Source organism: Tinamus guttatus, unplaced genomic scaffold (genome assembly GCF_059628265.1).
Source record: "Tinamus guttatus ecotype Peru unplaced genomic scaffold, ASM5962826v1 Tinamus_guttatus_pri_ptg000198l, whole genome shotgun sequence".
Taxonomy (NCBI): Eukaryota; Metazoa; Chordata; class Aves; order Tinamiformes; family Tinamidae; genus Tinamus; species Tinamus guttatus.
In genome coordinates, this window is record NW_028288732.1 from 3,753,119 (window position 1) to 3,780,274 (window position 27,156).

Consider the following 27,156-nt stretch of genomic DNA (forward strand, 5'->3'; position numbering starts at 1 on the left):
GGCTAAAAAGCTCTTGGCATTTTCATTAAGAGACTAATCAAACCCCAATTCTCTCAGAAGAGATGGTCTTCCACCACGCTGGCATCTCCGCTCCAGGATCCTTTGGTTTGAATTAACCTCTCCAAACAGAGCTGAGCTTGAGCACGGGCAATATTGCTGAGACTGCTCCCCATAGCTCCTCCTTCCTGTGCAAGTGCACGGGGTCTTTCCCTCAGCTGATGGAAATAACAGCTCATTGCCTTGGATCTTTCTTCTTTGGTTGTTTTGGCATATGAACCACCCAGATCATACCTAAATTCCTGCCTTTATTTCTCAGAGGCTTTTTATTTTATGCTATTAAAATGGCTATATTAGCTATACTGTGATTATTTGTATTTTTTCCTTTTAAAAGAAAAACAAATTTCTTTTTCGTGATGGATTCATGAGGTACAGAAAGCAATAACAGCATTGTTATCAGCTTCTTAGGTTAAATATGTGAATTATTTTGATAGACATTTTGATAACAATTTCCAAAAGCGCTTGAGGATATTTCTGTAGCGCAAATTTTTGCAAAACCAAGAAAAGGTTAAGGTCAAGATTTTTGTAAAGAAAAGTCCATTTAAAAAAAAAACAGGATGTGCTCTACTGAAAAAATAAATTTTATTCAAGACTTTCTCTCCAGGTTTTTCACTGCATGATTGGATTTAGAATCATCTACGTAGGAACCAAAACGGCTGTAGATTGCAGCCTCAGCTTGCCACTGTATGTAACTTCCAGAACAAAGGTCTGTTAAAAATACTGGAAGCAGCTTTGAAAATCTATGCCAATATTTTGAATTTCAGGCATTTAAATACATTCAAAAACCTTGATTAAATGAATGGAAATTTCACTCAGAAGTGTTGAGTGTTCGGGTATGCGAGGGCTACGTCTCTTGGAGAATCTAGGCCAAATTGCTTTTGAATATCTCAGTAGGGTGCTTATTTGCATTTTTGGCATCCGAATACTTTTGAAAATATGGTGCTAAGGCTGCCATCCATCAAACACTTCAGCAGGTGCTGAGATTTTATGCAAGCACTTGGCCAAGCTTCTGGATTCACAGGCTTAAAACTACCCGTGTGCCTAGCTGCCTGGAGGAGCAGAGACCACCTCTGCGAGTTTTAGTACACCGAGGTTATATATTTGAACACTTGGGGTGTCCTTAGTCTGCAAACAAACCATAGGTTTACACATTGCACAGTTGCCTTAACCTCTCCACTGAAACTTTAAAAGAAATCCATAAAAGTCACATAATATTTAACAGAGGGGATTATGGCAAAGCCATTTCCAAATGAAAACATTGCATTCGTGTTTGTTATCTGCTGCCTCTCCTTCATATATATTATAACTGTGTATTTATTCTTCTAGTACTACTAGAGAGATTGTGTAAAGAAAGTCTTTTTTCTCCTCTTTATAATTGTCAGAAGCATTATATCGTAAAGGTGCTGATGCCATATTGCTTGTAGCATTACCAGCGCATATATATTTGATGATAAGCCTCAAGGCAGCAGACTCCAAGGATAAGGGTGTTTTCTGTGGCTCTCCTCTAACCCGCTTGCTTTTGCCGAGGGAACAGGACCGTTTCTGCGCGTGTTCGCACGTGATAGAGAAGTTGCAGTACGCCAGCCTGCTCGGCTGCTTGCAGCAAGCCACCGAAGAGTCCCAGGTGATTAATCAAGCGATGGCTGAGCTCGCAACCATCCCCTACCTGCAGGACATCAGTCAGCAGGATGCTGAATTGGTAAGTATTTGTTTCTAATCCTCATCCTGGTGTCCACAGGCAGGAAGCCAAGGAGGAGAAGTTTGGGGCAGCAGATTGCACTGTTATTGGCTCTGAACGCCAGTTTTGAGCGTGTGGACATGGGGAATGGCTTCAAAATCCTGCCGCAGTGCCTTGTCGGAGGAGCTGCTCATCACCTGCAAGGATAACTTCCATAGAGCCAGCATGACTCATCTGCACACATATTTTTAAAGCCTCTTCTTTTCCCCAAACCTCCCCATATCAGTATGGAAAAATGATTGCAATTATTCAGATCGTGCTACTTTAACGTACCTAACAACACAAGCCACCTGCAGCCAAAGAGGCAGAATCTCATAATTAAAAGCAGAGAAGTGGGGAATAAGGAGAGGAAAGATTTTTCACTCCTGACTCCACCTGCGACTTGCTCCCTGTCTCTGAGCAAATCCATATAATACCTATAATGGTTTCTGCACTGTTGTTTTTCCTCATAAATTTAGGATAGTGTTATTAGCGGGGTCGTTGTGAGGCTGGAGTCTCTAACATCTACTAACATCTTGGCACTCTATTGATAACCTGCAGGTAGAAGGTGATGCAGGTGTAGGGTTATCCCTACATCCAAATGTTGAGATTTCTGGCATGGGAGGGAAGGAGCTCAAGTACCTATAGGTTTTAAACCTTTCACAACAGCCAAAAAAATCTTCCCACAGCCTCCACGGCATTTATTTGCAGTCCAGTTTCAATGATCCAAATGCAATGCACTAAAATCTCTTGTTCTCCCCAAGCCAATCCCTGGACACTTGTTTGTGGTCCAGCAGAGCCCGTGAGCTATGCAGAGCTGTAGCTTCACAGGGCGACTTTAGGGAAGACCAGCAACATCCTGCCACAGCTGGAGGGAATTGACAGGCTTCGGTCCAGATAAGGGGAAAACACGTTGCAGGGAAACTGCTCTTAAAAGACATCCGCCTTTCGATGCAAGTCTCTACCATTAAACTTGAGTAGTGCCACATTTCAAGGCTGACTGAAGGGTCTTGAGTTATTGGTACATATTTCAGCTAGAGGTTTTCTCCAGGGTCCAATATTTTCAGTGCATCGCAGCTCAGGCAAGGGCTATTATGCTGCTGCCTATATCTTGTCATGTAGTAATCATAAGCCTGACCTCCCAGAAACCTTTTTGGGAGAAGGCTCTAGGCTACCTAATACAAAGGTCTTTAGTCTCTTAGGGGTAGGATTTGGCAAAACGAGGATCTGTTCTGGGAGATTTCAGGGACAGATTGTAAATCTTGCAGTGGGGATGCTCATGCACGGTTATTGAGGCAAAGGTAAAAATGATTTAAAAAAAAAAAAAAAGGCAGCATGCCTCTGCCAGCATTAAAATGCCTGTCCACAGCATTAAAATGTATTAATTCAGCTTTCATTTATTTTCCTTTGTCCTTTCATCCTGTTGCAAACTGCATCTTTAATCTCCATGTGAAAGCAGAGGCTAGGATGCTTTGCAGCTGGGATGTTGTAGCCACTTTCGGGCCCCGTGGTGTTAAGGCACAAGGCTGCAAGCAAGAGTTTCCAAAGTGGATTTACCGGGGGTGATCACTGGGTTTCAACCTCCTCCTCAGCACTAGCCAGCACAGCACATGCCTCTTCCCTTGCCACGGTGGGCTCCTTCCCAACCATATTGCAACTGCATCAAGCCCAGAACATTTCTGCCCATAGCAGGTTCGGCACAACTGAGTCATCCAAGGACATCCAAGGACATACAGGGGCAAAACATCCCCCTTGTTTGGCTAATGTGTCCTACTCCTCACTGGGATCCAGGCTGGAATAACCACTTGTGGGACTGGCATGATTCAATGCCCTTGAATGAACACTGCAGCCGCTTGTGCTTGTCTCCCACTATTCAGTAACATTGCTAAAAAACATCCAAGTATTTAGAAGGTATTTTTCCATGAAGGAAGCAGAGCTGGCCCGATTTTTAATCTCTTGTACTAATATAAATTTAAAGTAATTCCTCTGAGGTCATTCTGAATTTAAATTGGTAAAACTGAGATAAGACTTTATGGCAACGCAAGCCCGTTAAATTGTTGGGTTAGAAAATGCTAAAGATGCCAGACGTTTATTATCACATACAGGATAAGTTGTATAAAGTTTAAAACACGTTGAATTTATAACAGTGCAATTTGCACTGATACAGCCTGGGTCCCAAAGGCATTTCAGTTATAAACTCTCCTCTGTAAATGTCTTCCTGCAACTAAATAAATAGAGTCCTAATCTATGGTGAGGAAAATCTCAACTGAGGGCTTTTTCAGTTAGTATTTATTCATAGATCCTGGGAGAATAAAGATTTCGGTTAGTTTGAACAGTTGAATGTAAGCAGCAGGGAAAACCCTCAAAAAAATATTTCCAAGGTTTACGCGTGCCCTATCACCATGGTTGTACACTGTAAAATCAAGATGAAAGATTGTTAAAAAACCGGAAATCTCCTCTAGTTTAAAACTGAACGAGGCCAAGACATTAAAAAAAAAAAAAAAAAAAAAAAAAAGCAGCATTTTTCCTAGGAAGGGATTTTCCCAAAAAGATCAGCTTTAGGAGAATGACTGTGCCAACTGCCCTGCTCACGAGCAGTCACATCTTCTCTGCCAGCAAAGCTGGTCAAATATAGTGATAAAAATTAAAAGCAAAATACAAAATACACACTGGGCACTTTGCCCTGGGGTGTATCAGTTTCAGTGAAATTTTAACTGGGAGGTTTTCTTCTGTTTTAACTTTTTGCCCACAGCAAAAAGTTAATATCCATACTGGTCCTTGGGGGTAATTGATCAATATCCCAGTCCTGGCTCCTGAAGAGCTTGAATAGCTCCAGACTGTCCCCCCAGATGGGACCAAGGAAACTCCCCTTGCCCTGACCAGGTCCTGCTCCAGCTGGTTCACAGCAGGATTTGTGCTTCACTCTCCTGCCCTTAATACCCTTAATCTCCAGGCTGTCTATGCTGAATTCGTAGGAGATTATCTGTCACAAAAGTGGTCAGATGGAAAATTTCTGACAGGTTCTTGCTTCTTTTAAAGTCAGTGGCAGAAATTCATGTTTTATTTTTCATGAATATCAATGCCTAAGACTTCAAAGCAGACATTTTCATCAGCTGCTTGGCCCAATGAGATGTAACTCAGTGGTGGCACACGCACAGCGAGCACGAGCTGACCCGACTGCAACAAGATTATTGAGAGATGCAAAAGGATATTGGTGCCTCCTTTACCTGATGTTGGCAGATAGAGGAGGAGTTTTATCTTGGAAGTGTCTCAGCATGGGCATTTTGGGTTTCCTGGCCTCTGCACTCATATTAGGCTCTTGCCCCATCTAGATGCCAGAGGAAGAACTGCCGGTCTCTACGTGATGCTCAAGCTCATGCTGCCTGGCCTATTCAGAGTCAAAAAGACAAACAAATCTGGAAAGAGACACTAAATCCTGCTCCTTCGGGTTCACTTTTTACCAGCTAAACATTTCAGAGGAGACCTAGTACAGCATAATATCATATCACACAGAGCTTGCATTAAACACAAGTTCCTCCCTCTTTCTTCCCGGCATTATTTGCCACCTCTGCGAGTTACCGAATGAAGTGCAACCCAAGCAGAGCTTAGGAAGCATCCTGGCATGAGGCAATGCCTCTGCTAGCCGGAATTTCAGGCCTTTCCCTCTAGCCCTAAGTACTGATTAGCATGTATTTTTCCACAGCTGCTTTTTATAGTTTGCACTAGAAATTGTCAGCCTTGTTTTATGCTCCGTTACGCTGGGTGCTGGGCAGGAAGGGGCTCTGTCAAAGGGAAAGAGAGTGAAAAGAGGGAAAATGAGCCAGATACTTGCAGCTACAGTAAAAGCTTCTCCGCGTTAGCGTTGTCCTCTTGCGAGGTTTTACACGCTGCCTTAAATTATGATACATTAGCCTTGGGAGGAAATACTAAAAAGCATTCATGTACTACACAGAATAACCCAGAGAGCTAAATAATGAAATATGGAGCCTTTATTCTTTACAGTCCAAGTCTTCCTTTGCTAAATATGGACATTTGCCACATTAAAATCTATAGGCTCGAATACAAATTTTTCCAGAGTTTTTTTTTCCCCCCCATTGTTAAGTATTTTATAACCACCATAATACAGTGTAATGGCTGAAGCGGAGATGAGGTGGCAGTGCTCATTGTGTGAAAGATGAGTAATAAAATCATCAGCGTACAAATGATTTTTTAATTAGGTTTTAATCTGTGTATTTAGAGAAGTTATTTCTGTGCGAATTCCACACTGATAATTTTTATCTTGCTACCACAGCTGCAGTCGCTAATGGCAGATGCCATGGACACCCTTGAAGGAAGAAGTGATAAAGAACGTGTGTGGAATAAAATTCAGAAGGTAAAACCTGCAGCTAAGGGCAGAGGAGTATATTGTTCCTTGGGGAGTAAATGTCCATCTGAGTCGTGTCTGTTCAAGCTGCAGAAAAGAGAGTAGGTGCCGTTTGAACCATGCCGGTACATCTTGAACGCTGTTACCACTCAGGCCCTGACCACGCACGTGTATTTATCTCTTGCTTTAAGTCCTGCAGCTGATCTTTGTCCGTGTTAATAGTCTCGTATGGTTATCAAATGGGGGAACTGAATAGCTTCGTTCTGGCTCTATCTCCACTTCTTTTCCATCTCTGTCATATGGGATCATGCACTAATTGCTGGTGCGGGAAGGAGTTTTGATAGGCAATAAAATTCAGGCCAGCAAATTTCCTGTCCTGGAGCTCGTGTGAGGCTTTGGTGATGTGAAATGTAGAGACATGTAAATGCCCAGCAAGCGGTCAGTCTAATTCTTAAAGTATTTGGGAAAGGCAGGGGTCTCGCGCTGGGTCTCTGCACAGGTGACTTGGACCTGACGTAAGGAACCACAGGTCAGGCTGGGATGCGACAGACTATCCCCTTTCCCAGAGCCTTGCAAAGCAAAGCTCTGGGCACTTGGCACCAGTGACTCCCAGGCTCTTTGAGAAAACAGGAGTAACACATTGCCAGCAAGGGCAGGTTTTGCAAAACATTCCAAGCGTTGCACTAATGCATAGCGCTCTGCCAAGCCCCAAGATTTACCATGATCATCGGTGCCACCAACATGGGGCCCCTTGCTCGAGCCTCTGTAACTCAGCCCACCACTATTTTGCAATTTGCATCTATACTTTTATTGTTATTTTAGGCAAGATGAGCTTTTCTGGTTAAAGCAAATAAGACAGAGGTGCCCGAAACAATCCAGTGACCACAGCTGAGGGCCAAGGTACTTTCAGAATCAATATTTACAAGTTGTTTGAATGAAGGTTTTCAACAGGCAATGTGTCCATGGCGCAGTCTAGCTCAGTGCAAAGCCTTGCTGAGGCGTCAGAGCGGTAGCTCATAATAAAGTTCTCAAAATACAGATAGTCTTTAGCTAACTAAAGCCTAAATGCCCCATATAATAAACAGATTCGCTTTCATCGCAGAACGCTCCTAAGACAGGACAAATGATAAATGCACGCGCTGCTCTTGCAGAGCACTGGGAGATTTTCCAAATCTCTCACACAATCATATATTTATGCAAGTCTATACCTATTTCTTGCCATGCTTAATAAACTTGGATAGCAGTAAAAATGCAAAGAGCCAGCGACATATCTACAAATATCCAATTCCCTGCTCTCCTCTCCCCATTCTCAGAGCATGGACTTATGTACCAGAGACAATTTCTTTTCCAAAATTTCTACCTAAAGTAAATATCTTAATCTGCAGTTAGGTGTTTAAATAACCCACCTGATTTCCAGAGCTCTGAACAACCACAGTCCAATAGAAGGTGCTGAGAAGGGCTGCAAGTTGGACCAAATATTTATTGATAACTATTTTATTTATATATTTAAATACTTTTTATTTATTTATAAATATTTACTGAAACTCATTGAAAGTTTGTTGATGGTAGTAAAGATTCCCATACATTTCAAAAGACACTAGCTGACAGATCACTGTAATTTTAGCAAAACTTCACAGTATTTCATTCAGTGTATTTATATATATATGTATGTACGTATATATGTATGTACATTCCTTATATTTCTCAGGCTACTTTTACTTTAATTGAAACCAAGCTAACATTTAAAAATGGACTGACATCCCACTTTATGCCACTTGAATTTGTGCAAAATTCTATATTTAGGAATAAAATTCACTGAAGCCCTGAAAATCTGCTCTGTGCCATTTTGGAATGTGGTGCTTAACAATTTGTTTGCAGCCTGAACATAGCTTTGCATTTCATTTTTGACAATTGAATAACTGTACTTGACACAAGACTTCCTGCTCCAGGTGGAACTTACTGTTTGCTTCATAGTATAAAATTATATTTCTGTTTTATTTCAGAATAGAGAAATGAAAAGCAACATCAAACACTTCTTTTTTCATTTTACTTTTCTTCTGAAAAGTAAATTTCTTCTGAAATTTAAATTTCAGCATACTCAGCATGTGCTCATAGAAATTTTCTTTTTTTTAGCAGAAAAAAAAGACAAACATTCTGGGAGCTTTTCCACCAGCCCTAATTAAGAACAATAGGCTAGGTTAAAGAACCCTAATAAGCAAATGAAAAAGAGGATTAAGGCAGATGATGAAAAGCTGACTTGTCATGGATTACAGCACGGAACTTCTATATGCTAGAACTTCTTAGAAAAGTTCAGAATTTCTCAGTTCTTTCATTGCGTGACAGTGATTGCAGGCCCCTACAAAGGACCTTCATACAGATCTAGTTACAAGGTGTTTATTTTTATTTATGCTATTGAATTAATTTACATACATTGGAAAGTGCAAAAGAGCATAAAGGTGTTTATGCACGCAGCTATAAATGCAAAACTGAAGAAAAGCTGACAGCTATACTACCACCAAGGAAATTTGGCTTTTGCAGTAGAAACAGCTGTTGCGCCTAATAAAAGCACTCAAAAACTTTCTTCGATGCAGCAGAATGATAGCTGTGCCTATTTTCCAAATGGCTAAAGGCTCTGTCAGAATTCCCATTACAAAACACTGTTTTCAGAGTTTATTTTCTAAGTGAGCCGTAAAAAAATTCATTTAGGCTGTAGCATGACATACAAGGGCACCAAGTCTGGCACTCAGGCCTGGCTCCTTTGCTCAGAGTGGAAGGTTTATCAAATTAGTTTGAAATTAATCTGAGCAATTTTGAATTTACACCAGTGACAAAGTAGAAATGTATCTGTAGTTCTGAGTGTTTTGGGTCCTGCATTGCTCATCCAATCCACTGACAGATTTATGCTTTTAAATGAACTGATTTGTCAAATGGGCTAGTTATTTCGGCATGTTTTAAATTTTTAAAAAAGAAGAAAATAATAAAATTAAACAAAAAATACTTAGTAGATAGTTTGAGAAAAGCGGATGCACTGCAAAGGAAATGCCTCGATGCCTTTCTCAGCACTGACAGGACACAGACTTTCCAGGCACAAGGAGGACTGACCTAGGAGAGATTAAAGTAATGAAAAAAATCCCCTTTACGCATGAGTTAGATGCATATCCCTGAAGAACACCCAGAGGCAGCTTTCAAAACCCCTTTCATGTCCATTCTCCTGGTTTTCATGGACACTTTTCCTTCCAGTCCCCTAGCTAAAATTTGCGCCCGGGCTGTTGACCTGAGACAGCCAGCAGTGATCCATGTCACCAGCACTTCCATCAGGTGGAAGGGTTGAGGGACAAGTGACAACTTGCCGTAACCTCAGGCACACGATGCTCTGTAGCAATGACCAGAGACTTTCTAGATAGACTGATGGAAACTCATCTGATAATTAGACTCTCTCCCAGAATTGTCTCCAGCCATTGGAATGTTGAAGAAATGGGGGAGCTACCGTAATATCCAGGCCTGGCCAACACTGATTAGCATCTTTGCTGGCAGAGTTACACACAATTTAAAGTGAAATATGCAATGCACAGAAGACCAATGCTAGCAGTAGAGCTCAACCCTGGATAACTCGGAGAATCAAGTCTTTGCATGGACGTTGCAGAAATGTAGACACCTAATGACTTTATAGCAACTACAGGGTTTAGAGGATCAGCCCTAAGGCTGCTCCTTTCCTTTATAGAGCCTTCAATTCTCTTTGTTTTTGTAACACAAAGAAAGGAGTGATTACTTTTCTACCTTGTACGAATAAATTCATAAATACTAATGAAGTTCTTCCATATTGTTACAGCAAGAGGCAAGTCATTAAGTAAAGAAACACTTTAGAGCCTATCAGAAATTCGACAGGGAAAGAAAAGGCAGTGAGTGCCAATATGGCTCTGCTTCCTTTATGAAGATGATCATGCAGTTCTGCTTCTCTCCTCCATTTAGCCCCTAGGACTTCATCGTGGTTTCATAGAATCCTCTTAACATCATCTAAGCAGCCACAGGACAGACATGAGTTGGCAAATAAACATTTCCCTGCGCTTCTACATGTGAGACACTTCATAAAACCTTCACATCTGAGTTTACCTCAAGGGCATCACATACTTTGCAATTTAGATAAGTTATTATGCCCATCATTTGCTGAGTTCAGTGGAATGCCTGTTTCATAAATCTGAAAGCACAGCAAACATGGCTGAGTGAATAAAAGAGCAGATGTAACTTACATAAGGATAAGTATATAACAAAAGCCGCACTAATATATGTGAACATGAAATGAAGTAAAATTAGTCTAACATATTATATAATCTTACAGCCAGGCAAACAGATTTTCACTCATTGACCTCTGCTTACTGCATCTCTGCCTTTTGCAAAAGCAGGGGAACACTATCTGATGAACTGTGCTCCTCACTGACATTATCTCTTAATTGAAAATCAAGCCATGGAAAGGGGCCATAGACTAGCTAGCCTTTAGGTCAGCCGGAGAAGCAAGAAAGGAGATTCATAGTGTGTTGACGGAAAGCGGACGTGTTGCTGAGGTTGGCTCCTACAACAGTTATTTGATGTATATGACATTGGAAGGCCCTGTAAAGTCATCCAGGCCTGTGCCACAGCCGCCGAAGGGCTCAGCTTGCTCACGAGCACTCTGTGCTGACTTCCTAAGCTGATCATGTTGTGCTGGCCTCTCACAGGTTGGCTTGGTTATCCATGAACTCGTAGAAGGAAACCAGTTTCTGGTCTGTTCTGCTCTTGTGGCTATTACAGCTGGAGGTGCCATGAAGTCTCACATCCATTGTGCAAAGGCAGGGAAAAAGGAAAGGATGGAAAAGGAGAGAAAACTGACTCTGCAGGAATAGCAGTGGAAGTCTAATTAAGTTATTCAGTGAAGAGAGAGAAGTGAAGTTACAAGAGGAAAATGATTTCAGTGGCACTGGAACACATAGACTGATAGTCAAGGAGAGGGAGAGCAGAGCTACCAGGTAGAGGAAGAGAGCTAATATTTTGATAAGGGTTGTCCAAAAATAGGCTTTCTTTATAAAGTTGGTGAACACATGAAGACCTCCTGTAAGGAATTAACTTAGAATTGGTGTCATCCTTGAGAGGGACAAGAATGAGCTGCAGCAAAGAGGTTTCTAACCTTGCAGGGAGTGAAGCTCTCAAAACAGATGAAGTTAGAAGAGCACTTGAGTAGAACAGCTCTGGGTGAGACAGCAGAAAGGCAATAGAAAGGCATCCCAAGAATGCCATTAATAAATTCAGCACCACATTGGGAACAGTAAAAGCATATGATGGGGTTCACAGAGCTAATTGCGCAACAGAGGTGACATTGGGATTTCAGGTACTATCAATACTGCTGTCTCCTAAAACCAGGACAAACAAGAAAAGTGAAGACAGAAATTGATTCTTTCAGGTCTGAGATAGGCAATGAAAGCTTCAAGTCTGATGGTCCAGACCACAAGGAAAGTTTGCATATGTGAAAGCCCATCTTGTTTTTCCCAGCTAAATCGGTTGGCCTAATAACAGATATCACTTCTAACCATAATTCTTAGGCCATTACAGCATAAGTACTGCTAACACGACCGGCAGAAAATGCTTTACTATGAGAAAGGCCTTGTTCTTGCACCAAGCTATAGGAGAAGCTGGTTCACTGGAATCACTCTGAAAGGCAGCAAATGTGGCAATAGAGCAGTAAATGTCTTAAACATTGGAATAATGTCGCTGGCTGTAGCTGCCAGGCAGTTAAATCACAGGATGCTGGGCATTAACAATCCCTGCGTAGGGATTTAGATAAATATTTCCCCAGCTCTTGCTAATCATGCTGTCAGTTATAGATGAGCAGTCTGCTTACCTGCTGCCCTCTACTAGAGAAGGTCTCCAGCCCCATAAACACTTGCTATCAGGTTTTCTTACTGCTGTTAAAAATAGCACGAGTCAACAAGACTGCTCATAGTAAGCACTGAGCTTTATAGCAATTTCAGGAGCGCTTATAAGGTACAAAGGGACTTTCGCAGCCATAAGGTGGTTACTATACATAATTCTTCACCATCATCATTATTATTATTGATAGTCAATTACTCCTTAATGAATACACTCCTTCCTCCATCTGCTTTTAGCACTGACTGTTTGTTAATGTGCTGTCCTCTTTCCAGTAAACACTGTTTTTCAGTATTTCACTGAATTTGGTCCTTTAGGATGGAAACATGTGACAGAGCTCTCTGTCATACTCCTTTCATTAAAGAAAGGCAGTGAAAGCAAACCAGACGTGTGAGAAAGCAAAAATAGAGCAGGAGGAGCACTGTATTTATCTTGGACATCAGCATCTAAACTCGTGAAGATTTCCAAAAGCGAGTCCAGATATTTGGCTTACATTGCCAAGCAAATGTAGGACAAGGATTTTGTCCTACCTGGCCCATGGTAGCTAGGACAACCACGTGGCATTGTGCAAACCTGCTCCCTTCCAAAGGCATCGCTAACAGCTCAGATGTGCTGCACTTCACATACAAACAACCAAATTGTGCTTTTTTTTTCCAGATATTGAGCAACCTTTGTTCTGATTGACTTTATTGGAAGGCACAAATGAGATTTTGATTTTGAATAAAATATCAGTTCTTCCTCAAGCCTCTACTCAGCTTTTCCTCCTTCCTCTAAGCAGTCACCCCCACTTATCCTCTAAGTCCTTTAGGTAATTCTCTTTTGCTTGCATTCACTCTAAGGAGTGCTTTAGTAAGTAACTCTAGGAGACAAAGGAAAACGTTGAGAGGTACTTCATATTTAAAGGCAGCTCATTTGCTTTCTATTACTAATATCTCCCAAGTAAAAATAGATTCTGTATGCCAGAAGATCATTTTTGCCATTGCCTGTTATTTATAGCTCCTGCAGGCATTTTGGAAAGCACCTATTTCCCATTTCAAACTAAGACTCCTATTTCCTTTTGGGATTTAGGAAGTCTGGATGGCCAGGCACTCTAGAAAACCTATATGCATGCCTCTGTACTTTTACAGTTTTATCCTATTGCTATAACCCTGGGAATGAGTCCGCTTGCTGCATATCCATGTACGTTTTTCTGTAAACAAAGTAAGCACTTTTCCTTCAGCAGTTTGTCCTCATGGGGGACTGGTTCCTTCCTCCATGCCATCCTAAGCTCTTGAGCAGCTATTACAACTGATATTTTGTATTTTTATTCAGATTATGCTGATCTTTAAAAAAAGTGCGTTCATGGTAGTCAGCGACCTGAATAGCTTCCCTGTGCTTTGGGAAGTCATGAAGGTTCCTTAACTTCCTTGAGACCATTAGTAAGTCATCGAGCACGGACATCTATTCCTTGGAGCAGCCCCCTTGCAGCAAAAATTGACACATTTAATGACTTCTGTGGTGCATCAGGACTTGCACCACCCTGAAAGATGGATGGTATCTCTGTATTCTTTGCAGTTGGTGCATATCACATAATTAAGAACCATATGTGGGATGCGTTATCTGAGCACGTACATAGGCAGGGGAAAGAATATACTAGTGCTGCACACATTGCAGGGCAAATCTAGCTGCATCCAGGCGAATTCAGAAGTGACTGATTGGCCATTACCAGAAATGCAGTAAGCTCAAGCAGAGGAGGAGGTGGTAACTTCCCATAAAGCCCCACATTGAAGAGGAGGCTGGTCTAGGTGACCTCCAGAGGTCCCTCACACTGAAATCTTTCAATAATTGTAATTCAGCTGCAGCCAGTAAGTGCTGCTTATACATCCCTCCATGCCGCAAGAGAATCAATCAGGACGGCTTCCAGGGAGCAGAGCTGAACGGTCAGAGCTGCGAGGTGTCAAGGATGCAGGAGCCGTCGCTGCACAGGAGCAGGACCCTCCTCTTCCTCCTCCATCTTCCCTTTGCCTTGCCATGGGCAATGAGTAACGAGGGCAGAACTAGGAGTATTTTTATATGCTTCAAACAAGGCCAATACCATTGCTTATCTTTGTGTGAAGTTCTGTGTAATGTTGCTTTCAGAAATAAAAATCCTGTAGTAATGAATCAAACACTGAGCCAAAGGGAAACCATATATCGCCTTGCCTGATGAGACCTTCTGCTGCTTAACCTTCAAGCTAAGCCTGTTATGCTTCCTGCTATCAAAAGAAATCCAGATTTTCACTGCACGCATAAGCTGCATATGATAAACGTGCCAAAAGTGCAAGCATTTACACACTGAGCACAGCCCTCTGGAATTACACAACCCTCCTTTAGCTAAGAATGTGCCGATCAGCTCAGCATCCACATGGACCACAGATCATTTTTGCCTCCTAGTGAATTCAGGACTCAAATTTAGAGCAGCCTAATTGACTTGTAGCCCATCCAGTCACTTCTGGGGCATTAATTATCCTTTTCACCTTCTCCCTCTGTGTCAGGATGAAAATGCCTTAATGTGCGGCAGTGAAGGGAGGCAGACACAACCTCTCTCATTCAACTGATTTTCTTTGAGAACAAAAAGAACAAGGAAATACTTTTTGAAGGCACGCTACCAGTGCTGCAGCTCTACGTCGGGGTCTCGGTAGGTCGTATATCCAGTTACACTGGAGAGCTGCATTCCCTGTGTCCAGGAGAGCATTGGAATTGGAATCTGAGGATGCCAGCCCACTGGCCGGCTGCTCACGTGCCATCATGTGGGAGTGATGGTGGGAATGAAATGGAGAGAAAGTCACTGCACAGATGGGACAAGGGCCTGATCCGGTTCTCCTGATCCCTAAACGGGGTGGATTTGGACATTCAAGGATCTCTGGCAGGTCACGGGCAGCAATCAACAGCCAACACTCCTCTGGACCGAGCCCGGCATCGCAGTGACTGAAGGTTCAGCTACAGCATCGTCATTAGTCTGTGGTTACCTATTGCTCTGCCTCGAATAAGTCACCAGTGAAAATCCCCTTTTGAAATCCGCTTCCCTCTGACAACCCTGCTTCTCAGTGCAATCACTTTGGGGCTGGTTGCAAATGATGTCCTTCAACTCACTCCTGTCCACACAGATTACTTGCAAAATGGTCATTGGGAGAAAAAGGAGGGGAAACAAGTGACACTATTGATTTTTTAAAAATTTGCATTTCCCAATGAGAGCGTGGAGGTGGTTCACTGCAGTCGAAGAGCCGAAGAGCAGGCACAGGGAGGTTTTAAATCAAGGCAAAAAGGCAGAACATAATGCTTCCAATTTACTTCCTTAAAATGAAATGTGCAAGCTAAAAAGCCATGAATAAGCACTACTGAACGCTGCAGCCACTGAAAAGACATTTTTAAGCCATTCCCCCGCCGTCCCCAGTCCTCGTCCTTTATCTTGTCAAGAGACTGTATTTTCGTGGTGCTCCTATGGCAATTTAAATCATGCTAGGGCTTGGAGCACGCAGTGCAATTGTAAGTCGGCTAGGGTTTGAATGCCATCACTGCTGGGTAAATAACATCATCAGCTCATCAGCTGTGTCAGTACCATTGCAATTATGTAAGCAACTATTATCTCCACCCTTGATATGCCATATTAGGACTTATTTGGGGGCCTGGAGTTGACAGGTAGTCTATAAATGCAAAATGCCCATAACAGCAGACAAGCTGCAATTCGGGATGGGAACGTAACTTTGCTCAGAGCTTCCTGCTGACATCACTAACCGGGTGGCTGCCCGTGTGTTGTCACTAGGGGAGCGACTGCAAAAATTTGTTCATTGCCGTGTGCCTCCGTTCTGCGTCCCCTGGTCCCGTCTGCCCAAGGCTTGTGCTGCTCTGAGCATCCCTGTGCATCCTTCTCTGAGCAGGATTTCCAGAGAGAGGCGGGCAGGAGAGCTGCAGCATCCCAGATGATCCCCCTGAGAATGAAGAACGCTTGTTCCCAGTAGCTGGAAAAATACGATTTTTTTTGCTGTTTTCTTTAAACACAGCTAAGCCTCCGGATGGGAGCTTGGCACTGAGTGATTAGTCTTTCTCAGACTTCCTGTGTGCTTTTGGCCAGATCAATGACTTCCTAAGCTTTCATTTCATCTTCTTAAAAATGAGGAGCGCATAATGATTCCTTTCTCTAATCCGCCGCATGTTTATATGGTGAGCACGTCATGCCAGAGCTAGCCTGCTCTTAGCCAGCCCCAACCTCTGAACGTCCCTGCTGCAATGAGCTCTTGGCAACCGAGGTGCGCAAACCCGTGCTTACGTGTCCATCAAGTCCAGGAGCAGGAAACTTGGCCACGGCCCCGTGCCCGGCGCTGTGCAAAGCTGATCCTCTGACCCAGCAAAGCTTGGTGGGGATGAGGAGGCAGAGATCTCCTCTCCCAGGTGTGTGCCTTGTGTCCCCAGCAAGGCAGAAGTGGATGTCCACAACCTGTCGAACCTGCATGGTCTTCTCCCTCACCAACACCAACCAAGGCCAGAGTGTCTGGCTTCACGTTCAGGCTCGGGGAGCACCAGCTCAATGTATGAATAAATACATCAGTAAACCACGCTCAAATTAATTCATCGTCAGCTGTTCTGTGTTGTGACTAAAGCAGCAACGCTCCGCCGAACGTGTGTCAGAATGATAGATTAGGACCTTTTTTTTTTTAAAGATTGCCACTTAGAACACATTTGGAAAATTGATTCTTTGGATGCTCACATTATACCAGGTCTAGGTCCTGAGTATAACTCAGTGTGAAGGGAGATGATTCTCATCCTAAGCTTACAGAAGTGCTGCACGTTGCAAATCCTGACAAAGTGCATGAATAAAGGTAAGGTGTGGAGAGACAGAGCCATGAAATTACCAGGGCCTGGTATTTACACATCACCTCTATGCCGTACAATTGCTATACGTATTTAAGATTGTTTCGAAGTCACCCCTGCAAGGAAGAAGTGTATCTATCTGAATGTACTCTTTATTAGAATAATTATGTTTTTATTTCAGAAGGAGACTGAGATTGTCTGTAGGAATTATCATTCAGCATCTCTTATTCTTTCGCTTTATTCTCCAGTGAATTATATTTCATGGGAAAACATATTTATTCAGAACTTCATTTTGATTTAACAGAAAAATGGTTCTTGCCACGGCAATGTGGAACACTCATTTTTCTGTGTGCTGATTTTTGGCATATAAATGCCAGAAGCCTCTGTTCCCTTTCCTTATCAAGAAAAACTTGCCTGAGATTAATTTCCTCATCATCCTCTCCTTTTAAGGTGACTGTTTTTCAATGCCATTTAAAGACAGAGTTGTGATAAATTCCTATTTTCAATGTACAGATATCAATGAAAGAAGTCTATTCCACAGCAGTAAGTAATTGAATCCAAATGGAAAGGCACAAAAAATGTATGAAATCATGCACTGTTACTGCAGTATGACAAGTGCCTTCATGCATTTTTCTTTCCAAAGACAATTAGTTTTAAAATGATCCAATTGCGAGAGTTTTAAATGTTTTTATACAAGGGAAGGGACATACTTCTGACATCACTTCTTTATAATTGCAGGTTGGAATAATTGAAGACTTCTTATACCAAACAGAAGACAGTTTCTTAAAGAACAAAAAGCTTAGAATAGCTAGGAGGCAGAAAATGAAAATGAAGAAACTTCAGAGTGTTCAGCAACAGTAAAGCCTAAGAAATATTAAACTGTCCCCCAGCAGCCCCAAAGACATGGCCACAAAGAGAACAAGGAAATAAATGCTGGATGTATTTGATATATAGGTCAACAAAAGCTGCCTTTCAACTTCATGAGCCTTCCCTCTGCGTTGGGGCACCTTTAGAAGAAATACTTGCACTTTGTTAGTCTTAACTGGCTGGAATAAACATGCACAAAAGACTTAGCTTGATTCTTATTGCAAATTGTCTTATTCATTTAAATTGCAAAGTCAGCCTTGCACTTTTCTCTCTGTTTCCATGAGGAAGGAGCTATAGTTTACACACACACTTAGATATAGATAATGTCAGAGAACTGCTCAGGGAAGTACCTGCTCACTAGGGAAGTACCTTTGCAGAAAGATTTACTGAACTGTGTGCATGCAAATAGTGGAAAGGGCTCAGATTTTTAGAGAAAGCCCATATGTCTCATAGTCTGTAGCCTAATCCTCTGTAAAATCCTCATGGATCCTCATCATCCAAGAAGCGCTGAAAACAGAGGTCCCTCCATGTTCAGCTGATGGGAATCCAGCCTTACATTGCCTACTTTCCAGGTTACTGCCTTTCACGACAGGTTTTGCCAGAAGTGCAAGACGTGATGCTAGAGAAAGTGAAAACGGCGCCAGTTGCTGCCCACGGTGAAGAGCAGGAGATCCCTATTCCTACGTACGCCCAAAGGATGCTTTTCTCCCTGCCACTAGACACCGCATCCCTTTGGCCTTCAGAGGGACACACATTTCCATATCACCCGGGACCTGTCATAGATGAGAGAGCAATGCCTGGTTTCACAAGTATCAGCCTACTTTTCAATAGCGATCACCATATCAGATGATACTCGACAGGCATCCTCACCCGACACACGCAACCTGTCCTACGATTGGTATTTCCTTCCCATTTACTTGTTTACTTTGTAAGAAAATAACCTTGTCCTATAAAAACAGAATTCACTTCATGGTAATTTCTCATTCATGAGTGACTTCAAAATGAAAAGACAGAAAGAAAGGAAGAATCCGTTTTGCCCCAGCCCTAAGATTTTATTAAAAATCCAGGACCTCAAAGGTATTTAGCCACTTAGTAGCCAGTATCTACTTACACAGACAGGAATCTAAATGCAACAGATTTTCATCTGCTAGAGACCATCTTCCTAGGCTCTCAACAATGAACAAAGGCCCATCAAAGCTTTAGCACATCCTTTCTTAGTTTTCAAAAAGCATTTTTTTTTTAAAGAATAAGTATAAAGAAATCTTTTTGAGAAAATCCGAGGCAGCTTGAGCTCCTTAAACATGTGGGACAGAGAAACAAAGAATTATTGCCCTTTGGAGACAGCATTATTTTGCACGGAGTTGGTTTTGTCAGACAAAATTTTACGGCACGTAGGGGCAATCATCCATCTTTGATGAGCAGGCACACACTAAATCAGGAAGACGGCTCCCCACGGATCACCAAGTCATACACAGCTTGGTATATCATCAGCATGTTAAACAAATACTCTTAATGTGATGTAAGTTGAGTTATGATTTGGCAATATATAGTGCAAACTGATGTACTTTTACCTAGAATTATGGAAAAGAATTAAACGCAATGAAAACGGGTGGTCTTTGGGAACAAACGAGCAATATTGCCCATGAGAGAGCACTAGGCCATGCAACATGGAAAAGCCAATTCCAACATGTCTAGAAAATGCTGTGCCTGTGTTTGATGGGCCACTCTAGAGAAAGACACAAGAAAACTCCCATTGACTTTGCTTTCTAAAGTATGAGACTCGCTAGACTTGCCTACAAAATTTAAAAAAAAAAAAAAAAAGTTGCCTTTTGAAGAAAATAAGTGCATTATATTGATTCTTTGACCTCTTAGCTGGGGAATTCCACAGGGAGATGATAAATCCTGTGGCTTCTCTCAATAAATATTATTTCTCAACACTTATTCCTCTTTTTTTTTTCTTTTTATTTTTTCTTTGGTGGAGGGAAACATTTAAAATCATCCGACCTGTGGTTGCTGAGGCTATTTTAGTCACCTGCACAAGGACACATGTGAGACCACTCCCATAGAGCTGCAATTTCAGGTCACTCTTGTTGCAAAGACTCGTTTCCAAATGAGTGATGGGGGGTTTGCTTCCCTCCATCACATCATTCTTTTGTCACAAAAATGATTTATCTGCTGACAGCTAGGTTCACCGGCCCCAGGCAACTGATGTCAGTGGAAACCACTCAATGAGAAACACAGAGCACTATACCAATTTGAAAAAAAAAAGATATAAATACCTATCTCCCCTCCGACTGCCTCATAACTCTTTTGCTTGCTCTTGCAATCATTGCTTCCTTGTATATGCCAGAATTTCTGTACTAAGCCCTGGAAGGGACAACGAGCACAAGCCCAGTGAGCTTTTGCAGGTGCATTTGCTTGGCTACAATGCCAATTATGGCTTACAGAAGATACAGGGTTTGAACTTAATAAACATTTTTCACTTTCCTCATTCACTAAGTCTGTCAAAGGCGTTGCATAAAAAAAACACTTGTAAAATATCAGGATGTGGCTCAGAGCAGCAGCAAACAGCTCTGTAGCTGAAGTAGTAAATAAAACACCTCACGGGTGGATTAAACAGGAGATGCGCTCGTTGGGAAGGACTAACCCAGGAGGTGTCTGATGACAGCCACTGCTGAGGACCAGATCGAACTCTGCTGGTGCTAATGTCTCTCCCTGGTCCGTGACAGGGACAGCGCTCCAGAAAATAACTTGGATCACGTCAGTCACACTGCAAAAATCTCCCTCCACTGAAACTTCATCAGAGTCGAAACAAAAGACAGTAGCATCAAGTTGTCCTTGAAATCTGTCTACAGATGGCAGGCAGCTGAGAGTGAGGGCTGACTCGCTCGGGGAAGCCCCCTTCCTTTGTAGAATTTAGTGCATTAACCCTTTTAAACAAAATACCATTTAAAAAGAAGCCTGATCTTAGGAAATCTATATTCGAAAGAATGAGGTATTAGACAACAAGCAGCATTTCCAAAACAAAGCCCATGGCTAAAATAAGAATTTCATATACACACACGCAGTATAATATTCAAATCAAATTGGAGCATCCTACAAGTGTTGCTTATTCAGTGGCCCTCTCGGCGGCTATACGAGATCACACATCTTTAATCTCAAAGCACAGAACAACAGCAGGCCACAATTCTACATTTCTCTATTTGAACTACAATGATCGGCACAAGAGCCAATTTCACACGGGGCTGTTTCTCGTTCTTGTTGCAATTCATCACGAGAAGACGCGCGATCCGAGATACGTGGGCACACAGTCCATGAATAATACAGCGCATTGCTCTGACCTTTTCAGTTCGCTTTGTAGCGCGATTGGCCAACCGTTCCTGTCCTCCCCTGTTAACCACCCCATTAACCTGCGAAGAAAAGGTGGAACGGACAGACAATTAACCGCCAGAATACTAAAAAGGTTAACATTGAGCCGCACAGCCCTGGCTTTCTTGAGCTTTAATGGGAATTAAGATTCTGCAGTCTTCTTTCCTCTTTCAAAGCCTGCAGTGAAAAATAAGAAACCACACAAGATGAACTTGGTTCTCATTGCAGATTATAATCATGTAGTTCCTTTCAGATGTCACACTCGGATGATTCCAGCTTATGCATGAATAAACCGAGAAGAATGTTTATTTTTACCCCTCTCAAATATGGAGAATATTCAATTAGAGCAGTGAACTTTTTCTTTGAGGCTGGTCACTCCTGAGTAAAGGAAAATTGGAGAAAGTGGAGACAAAAAGCCCCATATGGCAGTCTTCTTTAAAAAGGTCAATACTTGCGGCATGGGCTCCACTAGCTGAATCATTCTGGTCATTTCCTAGTCAAAAAGAGGAAAATGGTGGTATTTTTCCATCCTGTGGGCTGTCAGCTGCATTAAACTTTCTCCTAGTGTTCACTAAGACCACGAGGGCAGACCGACCCCACATTTCTCAGGCACATATAGAAACTGAGGGAGGGGAGCTTGGGGTGAAGTTTAAGAGCAGCTGGTGAAAGCAGCTGCCCTGTTCCCTTGGAGTAACCAGAGAGGTTTGTAAAAATCTTCCAGATTTTTTCCAAAGATCGCATTGGCACGAATAACACCGAGTTACCTCGGCAGGCATCAGAAAACATTTTCAAGAAATCTGGTAGGCAAAGAAGTTGACATCAAGATTTAATATGAACTTCTTTGCTCGCGATCACTTTCTAAGCCGTCCTCTGGTGCCCACGCCATGCGGTAACATCTAGGGGTCCAGTCATGGCCCTGGGCCGTTTGATTTTCCAGATGCTGTCACATTCCCATCTTTGTATAAAAGCTCTACTTTGAGTTGGTGTTAATAGCAATGCTATTAAACACTTATTTTAGATGGGAGAATTGGGACAAGAAGGGGGATCCTGCTGCTAGCCATTAGAACTCCAAATTTCAAATTTATTACAGGTATTGGCTGCAATAAGGCAGAGTCTTTTTATTATCTCAGAGTAATAATATAATCCCTAGTTTGCTTAAGGTGAACAGGGATATTGAGACAGGAAGAATTACTAACAAAGAAAAGACAAAGCTTTAAATTATAAAAATGACTTTCTTCGTTTCTCCCTTTAATACATTTTAAGTCCAGAAGGAACCATTACGATCATTTATATGCCAGGAATTTTAACTTTATACTTTTTGATATATGGGATCCCGAATAACATACCATTTCTCTTTACCATTGCTTTTAAACGTTAACATTGATGGACTTATACAAACAATGTATTAAAATATTGGTGCAATTAGGGGCAAGCTCATGAACTAGGACCGATTAGAAAAACACTTCTTTTTTTTCCCCCAGAAGTATAATATGTCTTTTAAGGATAAAAAAATATTGCATTTTTGTAACTCTCTCAGTGCCTGAAATCAGCACTAAGTAAAGTTTATCAGACCTCAACACCTTCGATGCGTCAATTTGGAAAGATTTGTAGCAATTTTAATCAGCTCTTGTTCTCGATTTGTCTGGAATTGAACTGCATATTACCAGGCATTTAGTGAGAAAGCTGCTCTTTTAGCAGTTACAGAACTGCTCTTCTAGCAGAGGTATTTCCAGGGTTTCCCAGCTGTCCATATTTCTACCCACCACCATTCAGGACTAGAGGGAAAATGCCACAAAGAATTTTACAGATCACTTTCACAAGTTAAAACATATCACTCATTAAGAGACTCGTAAAACTGTCAAGAACCAAATTAAATTCCAACTATGCTGAACAGACCAGACAAACTAAGAGAAAGAAAATGGAAGAAAATCCATTCCTGCATTTGTTCTAGTGTCCAGGTGACCTAGTGGGTACCTACAGTGGTGAATGAATTGCCCTATTCTGTGGAAAAAAGGCTAAAAACCCAATTGTTCTTCATGCTCGCTACAGGATGGCAATCCATAAGAAAATGAGATGGCCAAGAAATACAATGAGTCATCCCACCGTCTCCAACAGCTTCTTGCCAAAGTCTCCTTTATAAGCGACACAGAAGTAACCTGATTTTGGAAACACATTTATCCACCACCCTTGTTAGTTGTGCCCTAAGAATTTTCATTTTGCAGAGGGATGAAACCATGAGCTTTTACATATCAACAAACAAGCAGAGAGAAAGCTCTTTGTTTTGTTCAGATATAGAGTGTCACTGTTTCGTGGGGGGTAAGAGCTAGAGGTGCATAAAACTGAATTCTGCCATTTAATTAGCAATCAGCAATGATCTGTCAGTCAGAGTTACTGTAATTCATGAACTGTTAAGTCAAAGCAAGAATGGCGAGTAATTAGACTGTATCCATTAGAGCTCCACTACCACTCGCTCATACAGCCTGGGTTTCAATCTGAGGAAGAAATGGATGTGTGAAGCTCCTTAATATATTCAGCTTTTTAATTAGCAATCAGTGCTGATTTGTCAGCCGTACCAACTGTAAGGCGCAAGCTTTTGAAACACAGAAGAAAGGCACATTTTCAAAATCAGTTATGCTTATATTTACATACCCCCCAGGCTGAAATATTGGAGAAACTCCTGAAATATCATCTTTGTCATCACAGAGCAGCAGAAAGCATGTAGGAGCTTGTAGTCCTACATAGCCAATAAATTACTTGCTGTTTGGATAAAGACAGAAGTTGAATATTTATAAGCACATCGATGCTGAGAGGTAGCTCGTATCTCCAAACAGCAACAAATAAACACGACCATTTTTAACTGCACGTGAAGTTGATACATGATGGCAATCATGTGGATATCCCACCTCAAGTGGGATATCCAGCTGATGTCCCACCTCAAGTCAACCCCATCTTAAAAGTGTCACAAAACAGAGGAGCAGTGTCCTTGTCCACCTGTTGCACGTTCTCCGTCTCTGGATGGGTGAGGAGTGGTGGAAAAGATCAACCTTTACCCACCAGCCACACGGGGAACAAGAGGCATGAGGTCCTCCTCCCGCTACAGCTATCCTGCCCGCTCCTCTTACGCTTTTCCTCTAGTCTGCGATTGCTGCATGCAGTGCAGAGAAGTATCTAAAAGAGATATGTGAAAATAGGGAAGACCGGTGGATCTTTGGAGATTATTAAAGACGTGAGCCAGCTGAAGTCACCAACCGGCCCAAGCCAATGCAGCGTGCACAGACCTAAACTCATCAATACTACAGCTTATGCCTCTAGTATAAATATTGTCATTATAATTGCTTCCACTTATACTTCCTGTAGCTCTCCTTAGGCATGGTAAACGTGTAAGAACACCTCACAACTCTTGGTAAAAATCTTTATATATATATATATATATATATATATCTTTAAGCATAAGAGCAGAAGTCTCATTACTTTCTTCAACATTAGAGAGTAGCTCCTGCTCCAGTGAGATTCTGCATTTAGTGAGTCAGTGTTTGGATCACCCGATAAAGGCACTGAGACAGCTTGAACTAATTACAGGTTGCAGGTAGAGCAGTAATTGTACTCCTAACTGCCTAAATTAGGCAAACAAATGCGCGGCTGCATTTGTACGGAGGCTGATGGAATACTCTGTGCCAGATGGAAATTCAGCCCTAAATAGTGGTAATGTTCTGGTCTAAAAATGACTTTTGTTTGCCTAATGTCCGACAGAATTAAATCTATTTCACTTGTTTTCCTGGCCTTCTCATTTCCATTTTGGCTTTTGCTTCGAGGGGAGGAGAGAAGGTTTTTGACTATGTGCTTAAAATCGGTCTGAAGGCAAGGAACAGGGCATGGTTTGCCTTAACCCCTCCAACATCAGCTGCAGGGACCATTCAGCCAACATTTTTACCTCTCAACAGCTTTTGTGTTTTTAAAACGCTTTCCAGCAGCCCGCTTTGTCTCTGATGGCTGGCTTTCAGAAGTTGTAAACATCCATCTCACAGTGGAGTTTGCCGGTCCTATTTTTGAAACAGCAACTGTTTTACAGCAAAATACAGGTCAAGCCGTCCTGTTGAACCCACAGCAGATTCACAAGCAGGCAGCTGTAATCTCTCCACTGCTTGTCTTTGAACAAAAACCTATAAAAGATTAATCATTTCAGTTTGTAAATGCTTTAAATGCTTGCAGGGAGTAAACGTTTGGGAGTTGTAGGTATAGGTTTTATGAATGACCGGACTATGTAAGACCAGCCTTGGACTAAGAAGTTCACCTGGTTCAGATAAATGACAAAAGGAGAAGAGTTCAACTCCCACCTGTGTTCCAGATTTCTGTGGGCTCTCACGCAGTTTCCTGCTTTTCTAGTGTCTCAGTGGTAGATACTGGGGAAGCAAAGAAATAAACCACAGCTTCCTCATATATCATCCTGTCCAAGCTCGACTTTAGGGTAAGTTACCTACCCACTCCAAACTACTACTCACTAGCAATACTCTGCAATATGAATAGGCCTCTGAACACTATAACCTGTTTTAACTCATAACAAAGGTAGGTTGACAACATGATCCAGTTTTCTCTAAATGTCTAAGCGCATCCCTAAACACAAACTACACATTCTCCATGAAAACAGGCCCGTAACATATCTATTCCAAGAAATTTTCCCATTCCCACTGTTCCAAGGCCTGATCCTTAATGAGGTGCAGAGCACCTCCTCTAGTTTTGGATGCTAGAAAACTTAACATAAAGACTTAAGAAGTCAACTTAATTCAATGGAATTAAAGACCTCTGAACTGAATTAAAGTTTCAAAACATTTTCCAGACTTTCAAATAGTCCATAATGTGATCGAAGCAAGGTGCTTTACAGAAATAGGTGGCTACTGTTGCTCAACAGGGCAGCCCGTAGAGACTAAAGAGTAAGCGTAGTATCACTTAAAACCATGGTTTGGGAAGCCAGGCCCATCTAACCTTTAAAACCAAATGACCTCACAAAAATACATATTGGCTTTAATGCTACATGTACATATATTGAAAATGGAAAAGATAGGGGAGAAAAAACCTCTCACCTGTAAAACTTTTTTTCTTGTTTCTGTTACTCTCTGTGCTTCCCTAACCTAGAAACCTCACTGCTAATTCTAATCCTGTTCTGTCAAGGGCTCAAAGTTTCTTGCAGCTTTGTGACAGCTCTAAAATTAATAAGCCCCCTCTCTACTTCGTTATCCACTTAGTCAATAGGAGCACTGAACAGACCCCCATGGAGCTCCGCTCAATATAACCACAGTGGAGACTAATAAGATTTACTATCTAATGGGTAGAAAGATCAGTTAGGTTTTATTCACCCACTAGTAGTTCCATCACTGCTAAAATCTTGCATAGTGTCATACAAGACGAAGCCTGACTAAAATCAGGTCACATTATAATTCTTGTCACCAGTATCCAAAAGCTGTTAACATTGCTATAGGAAATTAAATTGACAACAAGCCATCAAATCAACAAAACCTATATAAAGTATTACTTACCAGCTTATTTTGAAATCTCACTAAATATTTTCACTTCTTTTTATCTCACTAAAAAGTTCTAGTCCTCTTACAGTACCAGAATAGTAGATAAGGGTTTTCAGCACAATCCTGATACATTGGTGAGAGTAACTGCCACGGTGTGTGGGACCAAACAGGCCTTCAATTAACTGCTGCTAAAGTACAGCACTTTGGAGTACAGTCCAAAAGTAGTACCCAGAGATAATGAATACATCAGCTGCTTTAAATCACATCATTTAATGATGATAAGGAGACACAGTTGGCATCTTATCTTAGCCCTAACTCAGCTTTCCTTGTGGAGCTGCTTTTTAATAAAAATAAAGTCATCTCAAATCAAAACCAACAGGTTAAGATAACAACGTAATTTGAAGGGAGAAGAGCGTGGAGCTGCTTAGGAGGCAGACAGTCTTCCTTGATCTTCTCTTTCTTTAGAAGTTAGCAAGCCTGAAGGAACTAGTTTCTCCTTTAGGAAATGACAGGCAATAAATGAAGAACTTCAGGCTTCAACCCTC

The 27,156-nt window shown here is 41.8% G+C and overlaps 1 protein-coding gene across 1 annotated transcript in view; it reads left to right on the forward strand.

Moving 5' to 3' along the window:
* SPATA16 (spermatogenesis associated 16) overlaps nucleotides 1-17,720 on the forward strand; it is a 72,447-nt gene extending 54,727 nt beyond the window's left edge. The window contains exons 8-10 of the mRNA XM_088523914.1: nucleotides 1,592-1,756; nucleotides 6,066-6,146; nucleotides 17,598-17,720. Coding sequence (XP_088380040.1) covers nucleotides 1,592-1,756; nucleotides 6,066-6,146; nucleotides 17,598-17,720 — 369 coding nt within the window. The remainder of the gene's footprint in view (nucleotides 1-1,591; nucleotides 1,757-6,065; nucleotides 6,147-17,597) is intronic.
* Nucleotides 17,721-27,156: the final 9,436 nt, after the last annotated feature.